The sequence below is a fragment of the Scleropages formosus genome, chromosome 5 (genome assembly GCF_900964775.1).
Source record: "Scleropages formosus chromosome 5, fSclFor1.1, whole genome shotgun sequence".
Lineage (NCBI taxonomy): Eukaryota > Metazoa > Chordata > Actinopteri > Osteoglossiformes > Osteoglossidae > Scleropages > Scleropages formosus.
This window is the reverse complement of record NC_041810.1, coordinates 30935476-30955293: the sequence shown is the minus strand read 5'-3', so window position 1 is coordinate 30955293 and position 19818 is coordinate 30935476. Positions and strand designations below refer to the sequence as shown.

The following is a 19818-nucleotide window of genomic DNA, read 5'->3' as shown; positions in this document are numbered from 1 at the left end:
CAAACCACTGGTACAAAACATCCTCAGGGAAAGGCTGCTTCTAAGCGTTTTGTCCCTCACAATTTGCCGTACTGTCCATCTTGTAACCAATAGAATAAAAGAATCCAGCAGTTTCCATGGGAACTCGGTTAGAACCAATGAGAGTAGCAGTACCGGAATTGCGAGAGCGTGAAACTCTTTTTTGCTGCATCTTTTGTCCCTCACTATTTTCCGTACTGGTCCTTAGCTGTCCAATAGGATGCGAGAGTCCCCAGGTCTCCGCGGCAACAGGTAAGAGGCGGTGTGAGAATTAGAACCGGGACTTGCGGACATAAGTTTGCGTTCACATTTATTGAGCGCAGTACCAAACTGAGCAATGACAGCTCTTAATCGGTGTCGCTAAACGAAACACCATGGCTTGCAGGGATGTGCTGCGCGCGGAGGAGGGTCAGGGTGCGCGGAGCTCGAGCGCAGGTGCTGCTTTTCTCAGGTGACTGTCCGGCGATCCCCGTCCCGAAGAGAGAGGGGGCACTGCGGCGGTGCGGTCGACGCGCGCGCTTGTCTTCTTTTGCGTGGCGCCACGTGCACGAACTGGAACTACAACTGTAACCAATGGAGAGAAATCCACATTGGGGTACAATATTAATATCGAAGTGTTCCTTTAATAATAATAATAATAATAATAATAATAATAATAATAATAATAAAACGAAAAATAATTTTTATAAAAACAAAAATAATAATAAATTAATATATTTAATTATATTGATTATATTTGAGACAAATATAATTAATATAGTATAATATATTTAATAAATTTAATAATATTAATATATTATTATTATTATTACTACTATGGGGGGGTGTGGTAGTGCAGCTGTTCAGCTGGTGCCCGCTGTGTGGTGGGTCGGGGGTTCGAGCCCTCCCTAGGATGCCCTGTGATGGACCAATGTCCCGCCCTGGGCGCGTCCCCCGGCCCTGGGCTGCTAGGGCCCAGCCCACCATGACCCTGCGTGGGACAAGCAGTTGTTGACAATGCATGGATGAAATAATAATAATACTACCAGTAGTAGTAGTACTAATTTGACCAGTAGGTGTCATATTAGCTAGAGCCACTCTTTGCACTTGAAGACCCTGGTTCAGTCCCACCTCCTACTGCAGTACCCATGATCAGGTACATATCCAGAATTGATACTGTAAATGGAGAACAAGACAACTGAACATTAGTGTCAGTTTTCTTTGAAATTTTTGATATGGATAGGATATGAAATGTTGAAAGATATGAGGGGAGATAAAGGAAAAAAATAAGTACATGAATAAGAGACCCTTGAAAGTGCGAGTCTGAATGACAGGGTTCGAATCCCACTCTGAAAACTCTTTAGGAACAGCTGATAGAGTAGGGGTTAGAGCTACTGCCTTTGTATCCAAAAGTTACAGGTTTGATCTCCAGCTCTAGTACCCCTGAGCAAGGTCCTTACCCTAAATTGCTCCAGTAAAATTACTCAGCTCTTTAAATGCATAATAACTGTAAGCTTCACATTGTAAGTTACTTTAGAGAAAAGCATCAGATAAATACAGCTCTCTTAATGTAACTATGTGGGGGGTGCAGTGGGTTGGACTGGGTCCTGCTCTCTGGTGGGTCTGGGGTTTGAGTCCTGCTTGGGGTGCCTTGCGATGGACTGGCGTCCCATCCTGGGTGTGTCCCCTCCTCCTCCTTCTCCTCCAGCGTTATGCCCTGAGTTGCTGGGTTAGGCTCTGGCTCCTCGTGACCCTGTATGGGACAAGCAGTTCAGAAAGTGTGTGTGTGTGTAGTGTAGCTACAGAGAGTCTGGATTCAAGCCAAATATGTTATGAATTAATGTAAAAAAAAAATCTCTTTGATCAAGGTCCAGTCACGATGGCTGTATCCAGAAGGTGTGCTGACAGCCCACCTCCCTCCCAGATGGATCTCTGCAGTCTGCACCGAAACCGCACGGCCCCAGTGAGTGAGAGTGGCCCTCGCAGAGGGGATCTGCCCCTATGTGCCCGGACGAACGGCTGGAGCTGGCCTCCGCACCCCTTTCAGCTGCTCGCCTGGCTGCTGTACGTCTACTTCGCCACCGTCGGGTTCGGAGTCTTCGTGCCGCTACTGCCCCCCCACTGGATCCCTGCAGGCTACATCGTATCCTCAGACTGACCTTCACCTCTCCGACAAGTGGTGGCTTTGCTAGATGGAGCACAGCAAGATGTTTCTGGATGAAGTCCCAAAAGGGACTAAACCCTAACCCTATGGGGTCTGAGTGAAAATTACAAAGGATGAGCTGTGTGAGCAAACACACATTATTTATTTAAATTCTGCTAATTTTGCTGTGCAGCTCTTAGGTCCAAAATATCTCAGTGTGTAATGTTACTACCTCACAATTTCAGTCTTCAGGGTTCAAACTAATCTAGACCCTGCTTGCATCATATCTGTGTAGTTGCCGCGTTAATCTTCTGTAAGCCTGTGTTTGCTCTCCTTGTATTGTTACTATCAACCCACACACCTTATTCACCGTGGTGACTTACCCTGCTAGATACACTACTTACACTGGGTCACTCATCCATACATCAGTGGAACACACTCTCTCCGTCACTCACACACCATGGGTGAAATCCAGACAGCATGTCTTTGCACTGTGGGAGGAAACCAGAGCACCCGGAGGAAACCCACGCAGACACGGGGAAAACATGCAAACTCCAGGAATACAAATAACTCCGTAGCAATGTTCAGTGGGCAAAATGACGACAAAAGTACTCAAACGTTCCAAGTGTACATTAATGATGTACAAGAGTACAGTTATAATGCAAATATTTCATTGTACATAATTAAACATAAAAAAAGAAAAAAACAAAAACCGCCAAAGAGCGGCCTTGAGAAGAACTACTGACAGTATTTTTGATCTAATTAAAAATGAAAATTTATGAGTTTCACAAATCGATCACGTGCAAGACCCACATGCAAAAATAAGCACAAAGCCTTAGAGCAGCGGAGGAGCATTTCCGCAGTGTTTCCCCACTTTTCCCGCCACATCCCGTACCCAGCGTTGAGCTCATCCACGAGTTATTTCACGAACCCCAAAATGAAGTCAGAATAACTGTCATTCCTGGCCATGGTCATCCTTAACTGTCTCCCAGTGCACTGGCGTCATGTTCGCTTGCCACCTGTTCGTCCACCTCAGCGCCGTCTCGGTCGACCCGGCCGACGGCAACGTGAGGGCCAAGAGCTCCAGGGGACCCGTGCCGGAGTTCGACCGCACCAAGCACGCGCACGTCATCGAGAACTGCCACTGCTACCTCTGCGAGGTGGATGTGTAAGTAGGGCCTGGAAAAGGACACGTGGACTGTGCGCTGCGAGGATTTCGCACACGGAACAGCCAGTGTAACCTCTGCACTTGAGTTCGTTTTCACACCCTCACTGTTTTGGACGGACAAGAAATGATGAAGTGTGTGTTCGGTTTTCTAGGAGCCCCAAGTCAAAACACTGCAGTGCCTGCAATAAGTGTGTGGCGAGCTTCGATCACCACTGCAGGTGGCTCAACAATTGTGTGGGCGGCAGGAACTACTGGTGAGACGACACCCTGTGCTTTGCATTTACTTCTTTAGCAGACACTTTTCTCCAAGCGACTTCCAGTGAACTCTATTAGTGTTATCAGCCCACACACCTTATTCACCACCATGACTTACACTGCTAGATACACTACTTACACTGGGTCACTCATCCATACATCAGTGGAACACACACACTCTCTCTATGTCACTCACACACTATGGGCAAACCTGAACAGCATGTCTTTGGACTGTGGGAGGAAACCAGAGCACCTTAAGACTACTAAGATACACTACTTACACTGGGTCTCTCATCCATACATCAGTGGAACACACACACTCTCTCTGTGTCACTCACGCACTATGGGGGAACCTGAACAGCATGTCTTTGGAATGTGGGAGGAAACCAGAGCACCCGGAGGAAACCCACGCAGACCATGCAAACTCCACACAGACTGAGCGGGGTTCGAACCCACATCCTTTTACACCACCCAGGTGCTGTGAGACACCAGTTTTGCCTTGTGACTCATACACTGATGTCACCTCCTGCACGCTGTGTGTGCAAAGGACAGTGTGAGCAGTGTTCAGCTCAAGACCATCCAGAGCCCAGGTGTTCATCTCATTGCTTTTTGACCCGTGTGGAGAGACAGTGTGGGCACCCACCCTCAGCATCCTGGAAGGACTGTCATCTCCATCACATGTCCCATAATCAATCGCAGAAATTTTCCATCGAAAGTTTATTCCTTCTGGATGTTTGATATTTTCGTTTCATTTAACTGTATGGTTTCCACTGTAAATGGTACATGTGGTGTGCTGTGCACTGTACTGGGGCACTGCTTTTTAACGCATACTTAAAAAAATAATTGCTCAGGAAGTGACTTGTAAAAGCCCTTTTAGGAAATTTTATTTTAATAATTAATTTGCTAGTTAAATAATTAGTAATATCTAATTATTAATAACTAATTATTACTGCTGTATACAGTATACGTAATAGTTTGTGCAATTATATATTACACATATATTATACATACTATATAATAACATGTTGTCTATAAACCACATTCCAGATATACATAATTTATCATTTATTTATCATGCATGTTCTCCTTTGATCTTGTAAGTGCTTGATAAACATGTACATGTTCGTTAATGTTTAATGCTTTTTAATAAAAATTTGTTGAATAATAGAAAAGCCTAGATGCAGCTGCTTGAGTAATATGTGCTGCTTCATATGGCGGAGTGAGACAATTACTATGTAATTGATTATTGATAATGGATAATTAATTAGTGACGCCCACTTGCATCTTTCTTTTTCTAATCCTTTTTCTTTCTCACTTTCTTTCAGGCTTTTTCTCTACAGTGTCATTTCGGCACTGCTGGGGGTGTTGCTAGTGGTGATCGTTGCCAGTTATGTTTTGATTAAGTTCTTCTTGGATCCTTCATCGCTTCATTCTGATAAACATGTACAAGGTAAATCACAGGTTCGGTTGTTTGGCTCCTGGCTGTTAGGGGAGCGTGAACTATGTCTCCCTCCTGGTTGAGGCTTATCGTTTAGAATTAAAGTACATACATCTTAAAGAAAATTAAATAAGTCATTTTTGGATCTGAAATAGTTTTAGAATAGTTTTGTCATTTGAACACAATTATTGTTTCATAATTCCTAATTTAATCATGTTAAGCGTACAAAGACCACAGCAGCTCATAAATTAAAAAAATGTTTAATTTAAAAAGTTATTATTAACAAGAACAACAACAACAACAACAATAATAATAATAATAATAATAATAATAGGCTGTGACTTATAAATGGCTTGTCACTCTGAAAATTTCTTATTTTTCAAACAGCCACAAAAATTTTATGGAGCAGTACCTGGAACCATTTATTAATCTGCTTTTGAGGGATTTTGGGAGGATTTTAAAGAATTAAGTCCTGCAGTGGGGTGGTGGTGGTGGAGCCTCACGGTCATGGTTGCCCTGGCTGTAGGTTCGAAAGTGGCTGTATTCATCTTTACAGTCTCTCACTAATTACTGTGGTTATCTTCTGCAATCCAAAGATGTGTTTTAAATAAAATCAGTCTAGTTTTGCTTGTTTGTCGGTGTCCAGTTAGTCTGGCGTCCCTACTGTAATGTACTGTACTGTACCACTGTTTTACCCAGGACTGGCTCTAGATTGTCAAACCCTGTGTGCCCAAGCCCTCATGTAATAAAGTCCTGGTGCCTTATGGTAGGGGCCAGCTGAGAGTGTAGTGGTTACAGCTGCTGCCTTTGGACTCAAAGGTTCCTGGTTTGAATCCCATTTTCACTTGTTGTACTGTTGAGTAAGGTGCTTGCCCAGGTTTATGTAACTGTAAGTTGCTTAACATTATACATTGCTTTGGAGAAAAGCATCAGATACATAAATAAGTATAAATGTAAGTCTTTACAAAGGCTTGTAAAAATATATCAGTGTTACATATAACAGGTTCATTATTCAATACAACAGCATTTTTTCCCATTATGCTGTGCTGGGGGCGGGCACAGTGGCACAGCGGGTTTGGCTGGGGCTTGTTTTGGGGTTCGAGTCCTGCTTGGGGTGCCTTGCGGTGGACTGGCGTCCCGTCCTGGGTGTGTCCCCTCCCCCTTCAGCCTTGCGCCCTGTGTTGCCGGGTTAGGCTCCGGTTCGCCGCGACCCCGTATGTAACAAGCGGTTATAAGCAGTGTGTGTGTCTGTGTGTGTGTTTGTGCTGTGAGTGCTGCCTGGGCTGGCTTCCTTCTGCAGTATTGCCATGTTTTCATGTTTTTTTGCGTCTTTTTCTACTCCTCTCCCACAACTAAACCAGCCGACTGCATTTCTTCCATGGGCGACGTGAACAGATCCGTAATTCCGGTCTCAGTGTGGACGGGTTTCACGCTATATGAGCGGACAGAAATCGTTGTCATCGCACAGCACAGTATGGTAATCGTACCCTGTTTTCCGGTTTTCATACAGTGAACAACAGGACTGCGGTGTGGTTTGTGTTTCTACCAGCGGTCCCTGTTTCCGGAGTGGGACCGGCCCTCCCGGCCCTGGCCAGCATCACCGTCACTCTGGGGCTCGTTTCTGTCCTCCTGCTGGCCCATCTCTTGGGCTTTCACGTGTACCTCAGTGAGTACCACCTCATCCGAGTGCACGCAGACAACGTAATATCTGCTTCATTCCCGCTTAACCTCTGGGCCGTGTTTCAGACACTTCTCCGTTGTTGCTGCTCCTCTCCAAAACTGGCAGCACGTTATAATTATCCGTCAAGTAATTATAAAGCGTAGATGATCACCTACTGTTGTGTTACGCCTTTTAACCAACTTTGTTCCTAGCTATTAAAACGACTTCTGCAATTCTTTTTTGAATTTCTGGTCGACAGACCTCATTTTCCAGAAATGATGTCATCATTAATAATAATAATTATAATAATAATAGTAATAATAATAATAATAATACACCTTTTTGTTAATTTGCCATCCATCATGCCACGTGTTTCCCTTTTTTAAACCGTGGTTCCATTATTGCATTTCTGGTCCTTTTTTTGAGTGTGTGGAATTAATTGTTCTGTGTGCATATATGAATGGGCATGTGCACATTCTAGTTTCTGCTTTTAATTGCCTACTTTAATTTTACTCTCTAATTTGTTTTTTTTTTTTTTTTTTTAATGTGTGCGTACTGATTGTTTCGTGGACCTTTGGGGCTCCTGACGATCGTCATTTTATCCCCTTCCGTGCGGCGCTATTAATTCCACTCGGTGTTTCACCTTTGCTGTTGGTCCAAGCAGTATGACATTATTGTCACGTGATCTTTGAATTTATGTCACAGCTGATATAACACACTTACGCGCTGATTTAAGGCATTCTGCTGAAACGCATCCGTGTTGTGAACATTGAAAAAGGTGTTCGGTAAGCTCTGTGTGCGTTCCTGTACCCCCGCCCACATAAATACTAATATATAAATACATAACTAAATAGGGTGACATGGTAGCACGGCAAGTAGTGCTGCTGTCTCATAGTGCCTGGGTGGTGTGAGAGAATGTGGATTCGATCCCTGTGCAGTCTGTGTGGCGTTTGCATGTTCTCCCTGTGTCTTTGTGGGTTTTCGCTTTGTGCTCTGGTTTCCTCCCACAGTCCAAAGACAACCTGTTCAGGGTCCCCTGCATTATGTGAGTGACAGAGAGAGTGTGTGTGTGTTCCACTGATGTATGGATGAGTGAGCCATTGTAAGTAGTGTATTTAGCGGTGTAAGTTACCACAGTGAATAAGGTGTGTGGGCTGGTAACACTACACAGAGTTCATTGGAAGCTGCTTTGGGGAAAAGCATCTCCTAAGTGAATAAATGTAAATCTCTTCAGTCTGAGATTTAAGTCATGTGCAAGACCAAGTCCCACCACCAGGTGGTGCAACAGAAACAGTTTAACTGGTTCACCTGTGTGACAGGCTGATGATGCAACACATAGGTGTCACAGATGATCACTCATCCAGAATACATTGGCCTCTCCCTTTCATCTTAATTCCGCTTGAGTAATATTTTATCTAAACTGTCACTGTTATTTATTGCAAGTACATGTACAGACATATTTCCCATTTCAGGCATCAGAGCAATTTTGCGTAATTTTTTGGCTCTGGGTGCGAAGGCAGTTGCTGCTGCAGGCCACAAACTGTTTCATATTGACATGAAATATGTTTTTCTAATCTGCGACAGCGCTGCTCGCTCCACACGCAGGCCACAGGTGCTTGCGGATGCAAACAGACCCGAAAGAAATGAAACGAAACTGAAAGTGTGTGTTGACCTTGCCGATTGTCGCCTCTTAATCACTGGGCGCGGACAAAATATCACATGCGAATACGTCAACAAGTTGTACATTTGCACTGTGCATACATTCACCTTCTGTGGAAGTGGTACCAGGAACAAACGGGACTGACTCAAAGTGAAGCCTTTTATAATACTGTTGTTTTTAGTGCAGCGCTATATTGTTAACTGCAGGAGATTGTCGCTGTTTATCGAATTTAGTGTTATTTTAAGGTCAATTTCGGTTGCGGATGTTAGTTGTGCTTTGAAGCTGTTTTTGTGTTTACTGTGTTTTGTTTTTTTTCTGGGAACGGGGGGGTGGGTGCAGTGGATTTGGCCTGTGTCTGCTTTCTATTGGGTCTGGGGTTTGAGTCCCATCTGGGGTGCCCTGTGATGAACTGGCATCCCACCCTGGGTGTGTCCCCACCCCCTCCAGCCCTGCGCCCTAACCTGTTGCCGGGTTAGGCTCCAGTGTGCCGCGACGCTGCCTGGGACAGGCGGCTTCAGACAGCGTGTGTGTGTTTATCTCTAGACAGGAGAATGTGTTGTTTGTGTTGGTCATTGTTGGTGGTGCTAAGATTTTTGGAGAAAATCTGACAGTTTTTGGCAAGACAGTTTTGCAAATATTTTGCTGGATATGTTTTCATTTGGGACACCCGGGGCCAAGGAATTGTCTGGGAGTCTATATAAATATACACACACACATGTTCTGAACCGCTTGTCCCATACGGTGTTGGGGGGAACCGGAGCCTAACCCGGTAACTCAGGGCGTAAGGCTGGAGGCACCCAGGACGGGACGCCAGTCCGTTGCAAGGCACCCCAAGCGGGACTCAAACCCCAGACCCACCGAAGAGCAGGACCTGGTCCAACCCACCGCGCCCCCTATATAAATACACACACACACACACACACACACACACACACTGAACCGCTTGTCCCATACGGGGTCGCAGGGAACCGGAGCCTACCTGGCAACACAGGGCGTGAGGGGGAGGGGGCACACCCAGGACAGGACGCCAGTCTGTCGCAAGACACCCCCAGCGGGATTCTAACCCCGGACTCACCGGAGAGCAGGACCCAGTCCAACCCACTGCACCACTGCACCCCCCTACATATATAATATATATAGATATAGATTCCCAGACAGTTATATATATATATATATAGAGAGAGAGAGCGAGAGAGGGCGAGAGAGAGAAAGACACCCTGCAATGCAATGACATCCCATACCCCACTCAGCCTCGCACTCAATGCTTCCAGAATAGGCTCTAGATCACCATTACCTTCTCAGAAAAAGTTATTGAAAGTTTTTGAAATTGGTTGTTGAATTAGTTATTGAAACTGAACGTCTATATACATATATATGCCTGTGTGTCTCTGTCAATGTGTGTAGGTATTTATACAGTATGTATGGATGTATGTGTATATATGTATGAGGTTTTTATATACAAACACTCACACAAACATATGATTTCCATGTATTCTCTGTCCATCCAGTGTGGAACAGACTGAGCACATACGACTACATCGTCCTTCAACGGCACCGTCAGGACCCCCAAAGATCCAGCGGAAGTGTCCCTGACAATGACAGCTCACTCCCCAAGGCCAGCCTGCCCAAGGTACGATGCTGTCCATCCCAGTGGGGGAACGCAGGTGGCACCTCTTTAAACCGGGCAAATTTTGGTGCACAGATATGATATAAAATAGCCACTAGAGAAATAGAAGGACTCAGGTATGGTAAAAAGGGTGATCAGGCATCTCATGATTGGCAGCAAAGTTCAATTCAATTCAGACACATGGTCTAAAACCACTTGTCCCAAGCGGGGGTCGCAGCAAACCGGAACCTAACCCGCCAACACTGGGTGCAAGACTGGAGGAGGAGGGGACACACCCAGGACAGGACGCCAGTCCATCACAAGGCACCCCCAGCAGGACTCGAACCCCAGACCCACCAGAGAGCAGGACCCGTCCAAGCCCGCTGCACCACCGCACCATCACCCAAAGCAATACAGAGTGACGCAATAAAACCAAATGAGTGAAGTAATAGTGGAAAACCGAAACAGTTTACATGGATGGATGGTGGGCTTGGGAATGACTCTGGAACAGGAGGTATTTCATGCCCTACACCTTGTGTGAGCGTTCATTTTTGAGAATTCAAACTGAGGGTGTTTGAGATGTCTGAGATGGACTGTGATCATTAACACACCTGTGAGGGTCATGGATATAACTTCCTTTAAGCCTCAACACTCACCTCCACCCTCCATGAAATATGAGATCAGGATCTCGTGTGACCCGATACAATGTGACAGAATGGCCAGTGAGGTCGTGAACTCCTTTAGCTGATGCTTTTCTCCAAAGTGACTTAAATATTAATCAACCTATAATTTTTTACCCATTTCTGTAGCTGGGTTACTTTACTGGAGCAATTTAGGGTAAATAATTTGCTCAAGGGTACTACAGCTGGAGATGGGATTCAACCCTGCAACCTTTGCCTCAAATGACTGACACTGTCAGAGTATGTAGCAGTGGGATCCCAGCTGGCCAACAGCAACCTAAATGTGCAGCCGGCACGTTAAACCAAAATATTGCGTTATAAATATTTCCAAAATTTCGGAAATTTCGACATAATAAGTTTTTAAAATTATTTTATGAGTTTACGTCATTGTAAGGTTGTTTTTTTGAGCTGAGTGTATTTAAAAAGAATCTGTCTTTCGCTGCTTTCATTTACAGAAATAACTTTGAAAATTCCCCAGTCCATTTACTAGTAGAGGGTGGTGGTGGTGCAGCAGGCTTGGCGTGTGCCTGCTCTCTGGTAGGTCTGGGGTTCGAGTCCTGCTTGGGGTGCCTTGTGATGGACTGGTGTCCTGTCCTGGGTGTGTCTCCTCCCCCTCCGCCCTGTGTTGGTGGGTTAAGCTCCAGCTCACTGTGACCTGCTCGGGACTAGCAGCCTCAGTCAATGTGTTTGTTACTAATGTTGATGTAACAAAAAGGTCAAAAAGTAGATGAATAGTTGACATGCAGTGCATAAACTGTGTTTGACTTTGAATGTCACTAGAATATTGGCATTCATTTGCTTTTTTTTTGTTTTCAAATAGTAATATTTGACAAGCCACAGAAATGTCCAAAAAAAAAAAAAATTGGTTGGTTCCACTCAGTCCCTCCTTGCGGTGATTTTCAGGATAAAGAACAAAGACCGTTTGAGTCTGCAGTCATGGGAACCTTCAGCTTGTCCTCGGGACTTGGAGAGGATCTTTTTGTGGGCGGCCGGGTGCTTGTTGGTTGGGTCTTGCTTTAAATGGCAAGGAACAGGTGGCAGGTTGTGTTCTCACCAACAGCTGTTAGACACGGAGGGTAATGGGGGTAATTTATAGTACGGATGGCAGCGGCGATGTCGCTGGGCTACAGACGCCAAACCCAGAGCCGTCGCCGCGTATTTGACGGCTCATCATATCTCAGGGCAGCAGAGAGCAAGCCGACACAAGCGGCCTTTTCGTAGGAAAGTGCGGTCAACTCCATTTAGCAGAATCCAAGTATTAATGCTGCAAATGTTTCCGGGAATGTTTGAATTATAACATGCCTGTACGTTACTGTAACATCGCTCATCACACAGTGTCGAAAGCACTGATTTTGCACTGCGAGATGCCCGTGTTTGATAGGACTGCCATCCGATGGCTCGACGCAAAGCTCAGGTTCGACTCCTGCCGTGAGCTTCTCAGCTAGTCTTTTTTGGTCATTAATTTTTAAAATTTATTTTCATTATAAACGTTTTACAACGAACAGCCCCGTCCCACCTGGGCTAATAAAATGGTAGTAATAAATAAATGTCAACCCTAGAAAAGAAAAGAGGAAATATACACATGCATACACATATCTGACACGGAATGTCAGAGTTCTGAACTAGATTTATTTAGCAGGAAATAAATGATGTAACATTTTTTTCTGGTTGACTTAGTATGACTATGATTTATGACCATATATTTTAAAAAAAAAAAAAAAATAACCCCAGTTACAGATAAGCTTTTGCGAGGTGAACAAAGACATTGACATTCCCTTTCACTCTGCTCATTCTTCACGTCTCTCTCTCTTTGTCCTTTTACAGGAGAAGCAAGTTTTGAGTTATTTCAGTTATGCAAACTGTTGGGTCGTCCCTGTTATCGTTGCCTTGGCCCACGAGAGCGAGAGGCAAAACTCGAACTGAATTCTGAGCAACATTTTTGCTCTTTTCAGTAATAAGTACAAGTGAGAGCTGTTGTCTCATCGTCTTATTGTCCCTATAAACCTATATTGCAGGTTTAAAATATATTTTACATGACAGAGCATTTAATATCATCTTCATCTCCTGCATGCTGAATAAAAGGTCATGTTCATATTCCTTTAGCTTTTATGAATAATGTATTGTGTGTATTATTGTATAAAATACGATTGTATGTATTCATATTGTATTGTTTGTATTATAGTCCGTATGTTAAAATAAGTAAGCTAGATCATATAAAAATAATATGTAAATATGCCTGAAATACACACACACTGTCTAAACCACTTGTCCCATTGGGGGTCACAGGGAGCAAGAACCTAGCCTGGCAACACAGGGCATAAGGCTAGAGGGGGAGGGAACACACCCAGGACGGGACACCAGTCCATCACAAGGCACCCCAAGCAGGGCTCAAACCCCAGACCCACCTGAGAGCAGGACCTAGTCCAACCCACTGTGCCACTGCACCTCCTCACCTCCTCACATACATAAATAATAGGTCAAAAATAAGTATTGTATTTATTGCATGTAATAAAAATGATAGCTTTAGTAATATTGATTACATTTAAATTTGAATTCTAGAAAAGTCTGAGACAGAGCGTTTCATTTTGAATTGAGGACATGCAGTGCAGTAAAACTCAACTCTTTTCATTCTGCGCCAAGATGTGAAGTTTAAACTTGATGAGACATGTTGTTAGTGAATGATGGAATCATTTGCCCTTATTCTAGTGGCTTCATCGTGCAGGTATTTTGGAACGTTTTTGACCAAGTCTTGTCCCACATGTGACAATGTACTGTTTGGTGATGTAGCTCTCAGCTCTGTGTACAGACCCTGGTGACCTGGGTTTGAATTATGGGGAAACATGTTTTTCTCACTCCCATGCCAGGATGTGAGTGACATGGGGTCCCTAGGATACAGGGGTGCCGAAAGGGATGCGGTGGACCTGGTCACTACGTCCGCAGCTGGGGGAACAGAGTAAGTTTCCGTAGGTGGAGGCTGTTTCGCTAAGCACTTAACGGGGGCCGCATGGCTCCGAGGCAGCACTGCGGTGCCTTTATGTCAGGGGCAGCAGGAAGTGTAGCAGTTAGAGCTATTACCTTTGGAGCCGAAGGTTGCAGGTTCAGATCCTCTCTAGTGCTCTCAGTCATTGTAGTTACCCTGAATTGATACAGTAAAGATTATCCAGCTATAGAGGGTAAGTATATGTAAAAGTTGACCCATTGTCATAGAGCAGTGGTCACAGATTATGAAGAGGGGTAGGAAATCACAGCTCCCAGATTTGTTGTGCACTCAATCCCCCATTTAGATTTAATTGTAGCATTAAATATAATTAAAATAGTTTTTTTTTTTTCTTTTTTTGTTGCATTTAGAATTTGCAAGTGTTGAGACTTCTTACTGATCCAGAATTTCCTGTTAAAAAGTTTAAACTGGCTACTGAGAGTTTCATAATACAAAGTTAGCGGACACACATTTTGCGCTACCAGAAATTTCATAACAGTTCATAACAACGATGACAAAGCAAACGAACCAGAGGTTGCTATGGTGACTGTTTCCCTTCCAGAAACAAAATACAATATATCAAATTCTTTTCCCATGACTTGAATAAGTTGTGGTAAAAACAAGCATAGTCCATCACTGTGTATAATTGATTGACTTCGGCAAATTAAACAGTTAAAGACTGTATTTAGTCTAAAAGCTGCTTGTTTAAGACTTTCTTTTTTCTTTTATGTCATCATTTTGGGAATGTTGTCTTTGTAAACACTGTCTTTGACTGCATCCGTGTAGAGCCGGGTAAATGCAAGATTTCAACACCCAGTTCCGTAGTGTGTGTAACATAACACACCACCCGCAATGAGTGTAGTGCAGCTTTTCAACCGCTGTGCTATTGGTCGTCTACTAAACTACTAAACAGTCTTGACCACTATTTTTGATATCTTGTAACTATACGTGGGATTCTTACGGAAGGAATCCTGCAAATAAATCATGGGAAATCTCTTATTAAGCTTCTTAATTCTTAATTCTTTTATTCATTGCCATTTACTAGTTAAAATGACTTTGCATTTACAAACAAAACTAGTTATGAATAGATGTCCATTTTCATTTTTGTCCGTAAGCTGAGCGTTAAAACACCCTGCACTGGGGGTTCGAACTTGGGTCTTTTGATTGCAATGCAACAGCTCTAACCACTTGGTGAACTGCTTTCCCTATAAATAATAAAAAAGCTATGAAAAAATCATTAAGCCAATACAGAACAAACCTGTTTAAATGAGACCGCTTTAATGACAGAAAGACAAATTAAAAAATGCAGTAGGATCAGGTCCCTCGATGTGTCCAGCATGAGATGGGGTATTTGTTACGTGAAGTGTGGTAAGCAAACTGCATGTCATTGAAAATGCTCTCTATGAGGTGTCTTCCATAGCTGCTGTTTTCAGCCCATGGTGGTTTTGACAGCTTGGTTGGAGCAGTGAAACGGTTACAAGGCAAATGAATTTTATACTGTATTTATTGTTTCCTGTACTTATGGATATACAGGTACATATATATTTATATATTTTTTCATAAATGGGTTTGCAGTGTATTGATTTAATGTGCCCTAGTCATCTGTTGTCTCTTTTCCTCTGACCCCTATCTCTGTAACTCGTACTGGATGTTACCCAGGATGTGCGGCAACGGAGCAGTGAGGAACTTGTCTGTCGTGGCGGCTGAGAGGGAACGTGTCCCCATAATGTCAGCTGAGCTCCAGCCAAATGGTCAAGCCAAGAAGCAGGTAATGGCGAATTAAATGTGTAGAAATCCCCTATGGAAACATGCAGGAACCCTAAGGAGGTTAGTGGGGGCCTAAACCATCCCTTTGACCCTAACCAACACTAACCCTAATTACCTCTATAACCGCTTGTCCTGAGCGGGGTCGCTGCAAGCCATAGCCTACCCGGCAACCCAGGACACAAGGCCGAGAGGGGAGGGGACACACCCAGGACGGTATGCCAACTACAAGGCACCCAAAGCGGGGATCGACCCCCAGACCCACCACACAGCAGACTCTGGCCAAACCTGCTGCACCACCATGCCCCCCCCAACCTTAATTGATCACAAAATCATGCAGGTGATTGAATTTCATTGGGTACACATACAGGCCATGCTGTCACACGCACCTGTTTTATGCCTCACAGAGAAAGAAGAAAAAGAAAGTTCGTCAAGTTCCAGCAGAAGTTACCAAAGACAGACTGATGGAGAGCAGCACCGGGAGAGGGTTTCCTCCGGAACCAGGTAGGAAGGAAGTGCCGTGACCTCCCTTACCTGCACACACAGAGGTTACAAAGGTCTGTCCTTCATGTACACATCATCCTCTTTTCAGTCCACTCACCACCCCCTCTACATCTGGCCATTGGGTGGTTTTCAGCGCATGGTTTAAACACCAAATGGTACAGCATTGCTTAGTACAGCAATGCACATACTGATCATTAATACACCATTTCTGGTAGAAGGTGGGGGGTGCGGTGGCGCAGTGGGTTGGACCACAGTCCTGCTGTCCGGTGGGTCTGGGGTTCAAGTCCCGCTTGGGGTGCCTTGTGATGGACTGGCGTCCCGTCCTGGGTGTGTTCCCTCCCCCTCTGGCCTTATGCCCCTGTGTTCCCGGGTAGGCTCCGGTTCCCCGTGACCCCGTATGGGACAAGCGGTTCAGAAAATGTGTGTGTGTGTGTGTGTGGTAGAAGGTGACCTAATAATAAGTTGTTTGAGTGATTCTTTTCTCAGGAGTTTGTGGGTTAATGCACCCAGCCATGTGAGCTGGGGAGACAATTATTAGACATATTGTGCTAACACTGAGGGTGAATATCGGAGTGGATAAATCTCAGTAAAGCAGGCTTGTTTACACATGTCAGTATCTGTGATAGCAGTCTTGGGCAAGTGGTTTTAGTGTCTTCATTCGACACATAAGCAACTTCCATCACAAGTGAACTAGCTATGCTATGCTATGCTATGCTATGCTAAGTGGCAGCTGGTAGGAGAGTGGTTACAGCAGCTGCCTTTGGGCCTGCAGGTTATAGGTTTGAATCTGTCTTCTGGCTATAGTCCCTTGAGCAAAGTACTTACCCTAAATTGCTCCAATAAAATTACCCAGCTCTGTAAATGGGCAAATAATTGTAAATTGCTTTGGCTAAATAAATAAATGTAAGTGGGTTGTACTAGTAAAGTATGAAAGTTTTCATTTATTTCTGTGTGCTGTTTTCTCTTATGATGGTGCGTAAGTGTGTTTCGTGTGTCAGTTACTTTGTGTCCCGTTTTTAATCAGTTTGCGTTATTCTTAGTAACACACAGGTTTTTCGTGTTATAAATGGTGGCGTTACGGATTTTTGAACTAAAATAAAATCAAAATAAAATTTATTTTTCAGATTGTTTTTAAGTTGCATTTTCTTCATTCATCTGTTCTGAAAAATTTCTTTCTATAGCAGAGTTAATGTGACCTAAATTCATGCAGCCTGCCTATAATTACCAGTAAAGTATACCCAAACAAAATAGGAGTGTGGAAGCATCATAATTTAACTCGCTTCCACTGTGTTTACCACTTGTGTCTGGTGTGAGTGATCAGTAATGAGATGAGGGATGTTGCACAGTTTCATGAAAATGATCAGTCTGCACTGAGTAGAATATTGCGGAAACCAAATTTTTTTATTTTTTTTTTTACAAACTAATTTTAATGCAGTTCAGAGTTAATAAAAATATTAAAATAAGAACGCTTGGAGTATATTTTTCTTTGCTGTAGCGCTGTTTCAGCTCTTTGCAAAACTTGACTTGCAAATGTGTTGGGAGATGTCTGTATTTTTACGCTTTTATTGATGATTATGATTTTTTTGGTTAAAGTACACTTTATATTTACAAACAAAAAGAACTGCAGACAAAGATCTGGTAACGGTTGTGTTTATGACTTGAAAAGCCAGTGTGATGTGTTTTGTGCAGTGAAGTGATTGGACTTTTGTGCCCTATGTAGAAACACACACACACACACACACACACACACACACACACATTTTCAGAACCGCTTGTCCCATACGGGGAACCAGAGCCTACCCGGTAACACAGGGAGTAAGGCCGGAGGGGGAGGGGACACACCCAGGACGGGACGCCAGTCCGTTACAAGGCACCCCAAAGTGGGACTTGAACCCCAGACCCACTGGAGAGCAGGACCCTGGTCCAACCCACTGCGCCACTGCGCCCCCCTATGTAGAAACACACACACACACACACACACACATTGTCAGAACCGCTCATCCCATACGGGGTCACGGGGGAACCGGAGCCTACCCGGTAACACAGGGCGTAAGGCCAGAGGGGCAGGGGACACACCCAGGACGGGACGCCAGTCCGTCGCAAGACACCCCAAGCGGGACTCGAACCCCAGACCCACCGGAGAGCAGGACTGTGGCCCAACCCACTGCACCACCGCACCCCGCTATGTAGAAACAGTCAAATGAAATTTTACATTTATAGATTAGTAGATTCGGTCAAGAGGGGTGTGGTGACGCAGTAGGTTTGACTGGGTCCTGCTCTCCCGTGGGTCTGGGGTTCGAGTCCCACTTGGGGTGCCTTGTGATGGACTGGTGTCCCCTCCCCCTCCTGCCTTGCGTCCTGTGCTGCTGGGTTAGGCTCCGGCTCCCCGCGACCCCGCATGCGATATGCGGCTTCAGATGGTGTGTGTGTGTGATGTAGATTCAGTCAAAATAACAGTTAACTGCTGATATAGTGCAGACCTCTTTGAACTTGGTGATCGGAAGACAAGCTATTTGGACCAGACAACAATTTATAGGGTTCTTTTCAAAGTTTAAAATTGTAGTGATGCACAACATATGGGAAACCCAGACACCACGGACTGATCTTATTCAGCCCAGTGAAAAACATCATTTTTACAACAAAACATAAAATATGTATGTATGGAAAAAATCACAAAGCATATATTTATTGCTATCATGACAGTTTAGAAAGAGCCCATTAACAAAATCCCTTGTTAAGCTACAAAGGCTGTGGGGGCGTGATCCTGCAGGGCGTGATACTGCAGGGATTTAAACAGCACCCACATTTAATAGAGTCTGCACTCTACTGTAGCCAGAAGGGTAAGTCCTGTTTACTGAGACTGCATGAGGCTAAAATACTGTAAGGCTGCACTGGCTTTTATGGTCAATGTGATGTGAACAGCCAAACTTTTGTTTACTATAGGATGTGTGTGGATAGTAAATTTTAGGGTTAAAGTTAGGGTCAGCCCTAACCCTGTGGCCCATCACTCTCGTGGTCTTCATAGCTCCGTGTTTGAATCCAACCTCCTTTGGTTGTTTCCCTGTTCTTCCATCATGTAGACCCCCATGTGGCTCCCGTGAAGTATGGTCTCCTTTTCCCAGCATTCCCTGCTCACATGTCCCTACCCCTGTTAGCCCTCATGCGGGTAGCCGGCCGGACCGCTAAGTGTAACTCTGACTCCGCAGAGTCCCTGGAGGAGGTCCCTGTGGTGCTGGCGCAACTGGGCAGTGCCTCCCTAGCCAAGCATAGGACCCCCAGGACAGCTGACCCTGCCCCGGCCTCCCAGCATTCCCCATTTTCCGTTGCCACGCAGCTCTTACCCTCTCCCCAGCCTAGGGCCAAAAGGACGGTCAGTGCACCGAGGTCAGGTAAGGCGGCCAAGTTGGAAATTGCTGCCCAGGGACCCGATGTGTATGTTAGCAAGAGCAGCGGGGAGCCAGTGGGTGCTGTCGAGGAGCTCGGTCAGATGGAAGAGGGCAAGAAGAGCATCAGCTTCAGAAGAGGTACCCCGCCACTATAGGGAGTCTTTTGGGGGGAGGGCTCGACACTGTCATGCCTCTCTCCATTCCTCATCATCTCTACAGTGTGGTCATATTATCTCTGCATAACTTGCATAAAATTGTGTCAAAATGTTTTCGTTCACTTTTTTTTGGTGCATTAATTTATTTGAAAGAATTGTTATTTAAATATTAATGTAATTATTTCATTAACTGTACAGATTTTGTGAATACCAAAGGATATTTTTCTAAGAAACTTTATTTGCTACCGGCACACCTTAACTTTTATATTATTTTTATTTTCGTGAAAGTAATTGTTGGTATAACTTTATAAAACATAACCTGCAGTTGTACATGTATCAATGTCTTGACTGATGGTAAAATCATGTTTTTTTAATCGCACTGGTCAGTCTAGCTATAGAAAGTGATTCTCATTTCACTGGACTTT

The 19818-nt window shown here is 44.4% G+C and overlaps 1 protein-coding gene across 1 annotated transcript; it reads left to right on the top strand.

The window, feature by feature from the left end:
* Positions 1–282: 282 nt before the first annotated feature.
* zdhhc1 (zDHHC palmitoyltransferase 1) lies at positions 283–19393 on the top strand. Its single transcript, XM_029252218.1, has 10 exons — positions 283–469; positions 1866–2140; positions 3133–3308; positions 3461–3562; positions 4889–5013; positions 6512–6667; positions 9830–10015; positions 15183–15352; positions 15756–15852; positions 19059–19393. Exons 1-10 carry the CDS (start codon positions 406–408, stop codon positions 19391–19393), a joined length of 1686 nt encoding a protein of 561 aa, XP_029108051.1. The 5' UTR covers positions 283–405.
* Positions 19394–19818: the final 425 nt, after the last annotated feature.

Coding starts and splice junctions, on each gene's coding strand:
- zdhhc1 (XM_029252218.1), top strand. CDS start 406: ATGTGCTGCGCGCGGAGGAGGGTCAGGGTGCGCGGAGCTCGAGCGCAG. Junction 3,563..4,888: donor GTGGGCGGCAGGAACTACTG/GTGAGACGACAC, acceptor ACTTTCTTTCAG/GCTTTTTCTCTACAGTGTCA. Junction 15,853..19,058: donor AGGGTTTCCTCCGGAACCAG/GTAGGAAGGAAG, acceptor CTGACTCCGCAG/AGTCCCTGGAGGAGGTCCCT.